The following is an 8,461-nucleotide window of genomic DNA, read 5'->3' on the forward strand; positions in this document are numbered from 1 at the left end:
GGTTTGCAGTAAAGGGGCGAGGCGCGCGCGGGGTTCCGCGGCGGGTTCTGCGGCGCACTGGGGTCCCCGGAACCGCCGGTTCGAGTCCCGGCGTGGGAGGGAGGAGGCGCCCCCGGGGCCATGGCCGAGCCGGGGCAGCTCGGGAGCCGCTTCCAGCGCCGCTTCCTGGCGGCTCGGCCGCTCCGGGCCTTCCCCTGGGCGGTACGGGGTGTCCTGGGGGCGGGAGCTCAGAGCAGCTGGGGGGGCTGTTTCCAAGGGCATCGAGTGATGTGACGAGGGGGAATGGCTTTAAAATGTAACGGGAAGATTTAGATCAGCCATTAGGAAGAAATTCTTCCCGATGAGGGTGGGGAGGCCCTGGCCCACGTTGCCCAGGGAAGCAGTGGCTGCCCCATCCCTGGAGGGGTTCCAGGCCAGCCTGGATGAGGCTTTGATCACCCTGATCCAGTGGGAGGTGTCCCTGCCCAAGACAGGGGGTGGGACTGGGTGGGCTTTGAGGTCTCTTCCAACCCAAACCATTCTGTGATTCCTCTGCTTCAGGAGCTTGAACAGAACCTGCGGGCAGCACCGGGTCCCTCCCTGCTGCTGGACATCCTGCTCCAGGTAATGGGGACGGAGACCAGAGCCTCGCTTTGTGCCCGTGTCATACAGAGCCGGGGAGCAGCACAGCCCCTCCTTGTCCCCTTCCTCAGCTGCTCTGTCGTCGCAGCAGTGGCCCAGGTGGGCGAGAAGGCCACCAGCATCCTGGCTTGGACCAGCCCTGGGGTGGCCAGCAGGAGCAAGGCAGGGATCCCTGCACTCGGCACTGGGGAGGCCAAACCTTGAATCTTGGTTCTGTTTTGGGCGTTTCACTCCAAGAAAGACCTTGAGGGGCTGGAGCGCGTCCAGAGAAGGGGACGGAGCTGGGGAAGGGTCTGGACAACAGGGGTTGTGGGAGCGGCTGAGGGACATGGGGCTGTTCAGCCTGGAGAAGAGGAGGCTGAGGGGAGACCTCATCACTCTCTGCAGCTCTTGAGAAGGAGGTTGGAGTGAGGTGAATGCTGGGCTCTGCTCCCAACAAGGGGTGGGATGAGAGGGAATGGCCTCAAATGGTGCCAAGGGAGGTTTAGATTGGTTATTAGCAGAAATGTCTTCACTGACCTGCTCTGGCACAAGCTGCCCAGGACAGTGGGGGAGTCCCCGTCTCTGGAGAGGTCCAAAAACCGTGTGGCCGTGGCACTTGGGGACATGATTTGTCAGGCATGGTGGGTTTGGGCTGGTGGTTGGACTGGATGAGCTGGGAGGGCTTTTCCAACCTTGATGATTCTGTGATTCTGCAGTTAAGCCCCATGTGCCCCACACGGGTGCTGCTGCTGCCCCGCTGGCCATGCCGGGGGCTCCCAGGGCTGAGGAGCACGAGTAAGCCCAAATCCCTGGGGAACACAGCGACTACCCCCTGGCACTTCAGCTTGGCAGGGGCATGGGGAGCAGTGAGGCAGCAAACTGAAAGGGAAAGAAAGAGAAGAGAAAAGCAGAAAGAGGAGGAGAGCAAACTGGACTCTTTCCATTCAGTTTTGCTATTTACTTTTCGAAAGGCGTGAGCTGTTTTTGCTGCTGCGGCTCTGCAAACCAACAAACTGATCAGAATGCAGTACATTTTGTTTTCTGACTCAACATCGCTTCTTTTGGCTACAGCCTAAATCACAGCACAGTTGCTGACACACAGACACGTGGCTCCTTGCTCTCCCTCTAGCCCGTCACCTCCTTGGGTAATCGGTGTCAATTGCTGTTGCTTTTTTAGACTGTTCTCCACCCTCTGTGTGTAAAATATCCCCCTCCCACCAAGTACAGAAGATGCTTCCTCACTGAACTCATCAAAAAGGTAGGGCTGACTTTTCTTGTTGTTTGTTTCCCTTGAAAACCTACCTGGTTTCTGTTGGGTGATAGCAGAACAGAGCATGCAGTGCGCAATATTCTAATATTGAAACAGACCCTGGTGTTTTATGTTCTCTATCTCAGGACAGACCGTGTGACACCCCTGACCACCTTATTCTCTGTCACGCAGCATGAGGCCACAGGAGCAGAACCCCTCGATGAACTGTATGATACGCTGGCAGGTGTTTTAAATGAAGAAGAATCTACTTGCTGTTATAAAACCTACTTACTGGTAAGAAGTAATGCTGCACTGTTAGAAATCAGCTGGACCCTGTATCCAGTTCTGGAGTCCTCAGCTGAGGAAGGACATGGAGCTGTTGGAGCGAGTCCAGAGGAGGCCACAGAGATGATCCAAGGGCTGGAGCACCTCCTGTACAAGGCCAGGCTGAGAGAGTTGAGGTTGTTCAGCCTGGAGAAGAGAAGGCTGTAGGAAGACCTTAGAGCAGCTTCTAGTACTGAAAGGGGCTCCAGGAAAGCTGGGGAGGGGCTCTGGGTCAGGGAGGGCAGGGTCAGGGTGAAAGGGAATGGTTTTCAGCCGAAAGAGGGAAGATAGAGATGAGATGTAGGAAGGAATGTTTTGGTGTGAGGGCGGGGAGGCACTGGCCCAGGTTGGGCAGAGCAGAGGTGGCTGCCCCATCCCTGGAGGTGTTCAAGGCCAGGTTGGATGGGGCTTGGAGCCCCTGATCCAGTGGGAGGTGTCACTGCCCATGACAGGGGGTGGGACTGGATGGTCTTTGAGGTCCCTTCCAACCCAAACTATTCAGTGATTCTGTGATTTTTCTATGAAATCCCTTTTAATCATCTGAACTAAGCAATTACTGGCTTTCAAAGTAACCCCCCAGAAACCCAAAGTGCTTCTACCTTTTTCCAGTTTCCAATATTGATTGTAAACTGTAAACCCGTTGTCTCTGTGGATCCATCTTTGTTTTCTTGTGTTACCTCCAGCCCACGGGAGAATGTGTCACCCTTGCCGAGAGCATGGCAGCGATCTCCGGGGGAACCACGGGGCTCGTCACCTGGGATGCTGCCCTTCACCTCGCTGAGTGGGCAGTGGAGCATTCAGCAGTTTTCAGTAACAGGTAACGACAGCAGCACGGATGGAAAGAGGGGGACAAGTATTGTCAGTTGTATTGTGAGTGAGGTACACAACTGCAATTTAATAATATTAAAGAGCTATGCAACTGCAATTTAATAATATTAAAGCTGGATTGGGAGCAGCCCTGAGGAGAAGGACTTGAGCTGCTGGGGTATGAGAAGCTCAACATGAGCCAGCAATGTGTGTTCACAGCCCAGAAACCAGCCGTGTCCTGGGCTGCATCCAAAGCAGTGGGACCAGCAGGGTGAGGGAGGGGATTCTGCCCCTCTGCTCCGCTCTGGTGAGACCCAGAGCCCTGTATCATCAGCTCTGGAGTCTTCAGCATGGCAAGGACATGGAGCTGTTGGAGCGAGTCCAGAGGAGGCTACAGAGATGATCCAAGGGCTGGAACACCTCCTGTACAAGGCCAGACTGAGAGAGTTGTGGTTTTTCAGCCTGGAGAAGAGAAGGCTGTGGGGAGACCTTAGAGCAGCTTCCAGGACTGAAAAGGGCTCCAGGAAAGCTGAGGAGGGGCTTTTGATCAGAGAGGGCAGGGATAGGATTAGGGGGAACAGTTTTTCAGCTGAAAGAGGGGAGTTTGAGATGAGATCTTAGAATGAAATTCAACACAATGAGTGTGGAGAGGTCCTGGCCCAGGTTGCCCAGAGCAGTGGTGGCTGCCCCATCCCTGGAGGTGTTCAAGGCCAGGTTGGATGGGGCTTGGAGCCCCTGATCCAGTGGGAGGTGCCCCTGCCCATGGCAGGGGGTTGGAAATGGATGGGCTTTGAGGTCCCTTCCCACCCAAACCAGTGTTTGATTCTAATCTACAGTATTTCCCCCCAGAATAACTGAAATGACCCCCTGTTTTGCTGCTGGATAAGTGTTGCTCTTGTCTGTTCTGTAACAGCCAAACTTTAGTCCAGGAGGGGACTACATAGTTCTTTTAAGACAGGTTTTATGATCAAAACCATTCTGCCATGCTGTCAGAGATGCTCTCTCAAGTAAGCTGCTAAATCTCAGCTGCCGTACTGTCCAGCCAGGAGCAATGACGGCTGCACTCCATGGTGGATTTGGCTCACCTGACCTTGGATGATCAATGTGCAGGCATGCACATCTGATTTCAGAGTCTGGGCTTTGTTTATCAGCAGTGAGAGGAACAAGCACTTTTGAGAAACTATTCAGCTGATTTAACTGTAAATAGCAACCGCTGGAGGAGAGGAGCTGTGCTGCTGGGGTGCCTGATCCTCCCCAATAACTGGGTGTCACGCACCGAGGGAGGCAGAGCAGGACCCAGAACTGCCCTTAAACATTTAGTTTATTGCCTATAATGTTACAATTGTAAGTCAAGAGTATAAGCTTAAGTCTAGACCAATATTAGCATCCTCTAAGGGTTTGTGGGGGACTGTACGACCCGTCTGGAGTTCAATGATAAAGTTTTTTAGATGTTTCCATGAGGTTGCTGCAGGTGAAGTTTTTGCAGATGCTCCGGTGGTGTAGGGATTGATCCATGATGTGATGTTGGTGTCAATGGGGGTCTCAGACCAGCTGAGAGGGAGCTCCGATTATGACCCGCTCCTCTCATTCTCTTATAGTCCCTTCTGGAGTGAGAACATCTGGGATATCAGTCAGTCCAGCTCCTTCTTTACTTTTGGGCAGTGGCACCACTGGTAAGGGACATGGTGGGTTGCTTTGCCCCAGTACTACTGCAACCTCCACCAGTGTGCAGGGATCCAAAAAATTCCATGGTCACATGCCAAGCCATTTCCAACAGTCACAACTCACGGTTTCCACATCCATAAGTCATCAGAGTACAACATATATTGGTTTCTGCTCATAAATCTTATTAATACTTCTGTTTTCAGCATCCCCTCTGATTCTTTGATCTGTGGCTATGGTGGAACTCTGCATAGTTGTGTTGATATGCGGGAGGGGTGACCAGGGACCGGTTTGGTCATCCTGATAGGTAGATGAGTGGCAGGGACATGGCTACCTCATTCTCCCCGACTCATCCTTGCTGCATGCGTGGGCTTTGCTGTGGCCGTTGATGTGGAGTGACCACCAGACCTCCATCTCGCTTCCCTCCACCCTCCGATTCGGTAGCCCTCTTCAGCAGCTTCAGATACGTCACTGGGGAAAGAGCGTGGCAGCCAGTTCAGATGGAGGCAACCACGCTGCACAAGTCTAAACCTGGGTGGGATGTATCTCATTCCTGCTATGGAAATGCTTTGTACTGTATGCAAAAGCAGTATTTAAAGTACCTAATTTTTTACGCTTTTAATTTCATTTTCAGTATTTACCAACCCCACCAGTTATTTCAAATAGATTGCATTGTAGATGGTTTAGTCAAAAATAATTGAAATAGCCTGCAACAGATGTTGCCTAACTCAATTTGGAGTCCTAAGTACTTCTTTACTCTCTTATTACCCTTCAGGACTGTCTTGGAACTAGGGAGTGGCATCGGCTTCACTGGCATTGCAATCTGTAAAGCCTGCCATCCCAAGCGGTTCATATTCAGTGACTGCCACCCCCGCGTTCTCCAAGAGCTGGCAGAAAACATCCGCTTGAACGGCTTTGTCCTGGAGCCTGGAGCTGCTCATCACATCCAAACGGAGCCCCACAGCCGGGAGGCAGAGATGGCAAAGCACCAAAACCCAGCACTCGCTGTTGCAGAACTTGACTGGGGCTCAGTTACAGAAACCCAAGTGTCAGATCTCCATCCTGATGTCGTCATTGCAGCAGGTGCTTTGTGCTTCTGCTTCTGTTATCGCACTCTGCAGTTTCCTGCACGGGGAGGAGCAGGAGTAGGCACTCAGCTCTTCTCTCTGGCGGCCAAGAACAGGACCTGAGGGAATGGCAGGAAGATGCCAGGGGAGGGTTAGGTTGGACACTCCAGTATCTGAAGGGGCTAAAGGAAAGCTGGGGAGGGACTGTTCGCAAAGGCTTGTGATGATAGGATGAGGGGCAATGGGTATAAACTGGAGAGGGGCTGGTTTAGACTGGACATGAGGAGGAAGTGTTTCACCATGAGGATGGAGAGGCCCTGGCCCAGGTTGCCCAGAGCAGTGGTGGCTGCCCCATCCCTGGAGGTGTTCAAGGCCAGGTTGGATGGGGCTTGGAGCCCCTGATGCAGTGAGAGCTGTCCCTGCCCATGGCAGGGAGGTTGGAATTAGATGATCTTTAAGGTCCCCTCCAACCCAAACCATTCTATGATCTCAAAGGTCTTTTCCAATGTAAATGATTCTGAGATTCCCGCAAGGTGAATATTTTACATCTTTGTTCTATGGTTTTCATTCTGCTTTTCATTTTTGCTCTCGGTAAGTGCTGAATGTTTTCCTTTCTGTGCAGATGTGGTGTATGATCCAGAGATCATTTTAGCCTTTATTAGTATGCTACAGAAACTCTCCACCTCTGGAGCAGATGGAAAACCTCCAGAGGTCTACATCGCTTCCACAATCCGTAACCCGGACACCTATCACCTCTTCCAGGCTGAGCTCGGTAGGTGCCTTTTGCATCAAGCATGCCTGTGGTTTTGGCCTCTCTCCCCATCATTTGATCTGTAGTAGAGCTGAAGAGGAGCTCTGGTTGGTGCTAGGCGATGTCCGACAGGGAGATGCTTATCCCAGAGCTGGATTCAGAGCACTCTGCCTAGGAGCAGGAGTTTTCCCACATGGATTTGAACATTGCTTTTTGCTATGTCCTGTTTGTCACCATTCCCGTTTGTCGAGGAACTGCAGGTGGGGCGGTAACGGGAAACTGAGGAAGGGTTAAGCTTAGGTTAATTAAGAAAGGAGGAATCAACCTGTGTTGCGGTGTTAACATTCCAGAGGCTGCCTAAAGCCTTTACCTTCTCATAGCTGTTCTTTGAGGGTTAAAAAAACAACTGAACATTAAATACAATAAGGAGGAGTTGGGGGGTTTCTGTGGGAAGCCTGTCTTTTAGGTCTGTGAGCAATTGCTTAACTCACAAAGTGATGGAGTGCACAGCACAAGTATAGCTGTTAGTGTTTAAAATCACCATCTCCTAAGCACTTCCCTGTGGCTTGTGCTAACAATGTACTAAAGGTCTCCTCTTACAGACCTGGACGTGCAGGTCTGGCTTCTCATTTCATTAAGCAGGATGATTCCCAGTGTTTCTCCTTACAGATAAAGCTGGGATCGGATGGCAGGTTATTCCAGCCCATGGCCACAGGATTCTTCTCGATGATGTGCAGCCAAATGTAAATATTCTCCAGCTGTTTCTGCAGCCTCAAGTCGGACAGAGTGAGACTTTTCAGACAAACTGGAGCAATCCTTGCAACAAGATTATCTTGAATTCTCCAAGCACACAGGAAAGGCTCCAAGCATCTCAGTAACATCACACCAGAGGACATTCAGCATTTGTCTAAGGAAGGTGAGCCAAGAATTTTAACTGGATGAAATAAACCCCACTGGACCCTCAGTTCAAACACAACAACTCAGATAAAAGGCACCTCTTATTTGCAAGAAAAAAATGCCCCAATCACCTCCTGAAGTGCTTCCCACACAGCAGGTCCAACCAGCAACAGCTGAGAAATGGATTTAAGTACATTCACCAAGAAGTGACCTTTTCACAGCACAGATAACAGATCTTGCTTACACAAGTTCCTTGAGGAACTCCACCTCCCTTCCTTGAGGAACTCCACCTCCCTTCCACTTCCCACAGATTCACCCCAAGTGATACAGAAGGCAAGGCTCAAGCTCTCCCGCATGGGAATTACACCTTCTCACAGGACTTCCACCACTGGCACACAACAAACCACCGCAGCTGTGCCTTCTTACTCATACCCAAAGCTCCCAATCCTGAAGGAAAAGCTGCGTCCAAACCATTGTCCAAAGGTGAAGTGGTTACAAACTGCAAATGCAGGCAATACAAAGCGTTTATTCGCTATTTATCAAATCCATGCATTTCCAGGAATTAATTGGCTTTTCTAACTCCCTTCTCCTCCACAGTCAGTTGTTCTGCACAAACAAGGGAACAACAGTCTGGTCCCAAATCTCATCCCAGCACAGCTAGTTGGATGCATGGAAGTTTTCCCTGAAGCTGTGAAGTTTCCCTTCCCTAGGGAATCTGAAGAAAAGCATCTGCAAGTTAAATGACCACAGAAAACCACCATCACATTACATTTCAGGCTCATTCCAGCCTCCTCACTGTTCACCCTCAACTACAAGGCTGCAGGAGGAGAGAGCTGTCGATCTGGCCCCATAAACAGCACACAATAACAATATTTAAAGTGTTCTTGCCAGGTTTGGATTCATATTCCAATAGAAGTGAGGCCAATAGTGTTCACCAGGCAAAGCAGTATCTTCTGAGGTGTCCCTGCCCATGGCAGGGGCGGAGAATTGGGTGGTCTTTGAGGTCTCTTCCAACTCAAACCATTCCATGATTCTATAATCTTAATGACCAGAGAACTTTGTATTCACTGATTACGCAACTGCTGGTTTCTCCTGGGAAGA

General features: G+C 51.0%; 1 protein-coding gene across 1 annotated transcript; it reads left to right on the forward strand.

Moving 5' to 3' along the window:
• Positions 1-13: 13 nt before the first annotated feature.
• Positions 14-7,951, forward strand: EEF2KMT (eukaryotic elongation factor 2 lysine methyltransferase). Its single transcript, XM_069870230.1, has 8 exons — positions 14-201; positions 541-603; positions 1,781-1,861; positions 2,045-2,146; positions 2,860-2,993; positions 5,421-5,728; positions 6,335-6,484; positions 7,133-7,951. The coding sequence occupies exons 1-8, from the start codon at positions 121-123 to the stop codon at positions 7,339-7,341; spliced, it is 1,128 nt and encodes a 375-aa protein (XP_069726331.1). The 5' UTR covers positions 14-120; the 3' UTR covers positions 7,342-7,951.
• Positions 7,952-8,461: the final 510 nt, after the last annotated feature.

The sequence above is a fragment of the Phaenicophaeus curvirostris genome, chromosome 16, assembly GCF_032191515.1.
Source record: "Phaenicophaeus curvirostris isolate KB17595 chromosome 16, BPBGC_Pcur_1.0, whole genome shotgun sequence".
NCBI classification, from domain to species: Eukaryota; Metazoa; Chordata; class Aves; order Cuculiformes; family Cuculidae; genus Phaenicophaeus; species Phaenicophaeus curvirostris.

What these genes read in the sequence shown, in the direction of transcription:
- EEF2KMT (XM_069870230.1), top strand. Translation starts at nt 121, where the DNA reads ATGGCCGAGCCGGGGCAGCTCGGGAGCCGCTTCCAGCGCCGCTTCCTG. An exon ending in TGCTGGACATCCTGCTCCAG is followed by an intron (nt 604 to 1,780) that starts GTAATGGGGACG and finishes TTGCTTTTTTAG; the next exon opens with ACTGTTCTCCACCCTCTGTG. An exon ending in CCTCTTCCAGGCTGAGCTCG is followed by an intron (nt 6,485 to 7,132) that starts GTAGGTGCCTTT and finishes TTCTCCTTACAG; the next exon opens with ATAAAGCTGGGATCGGATGG.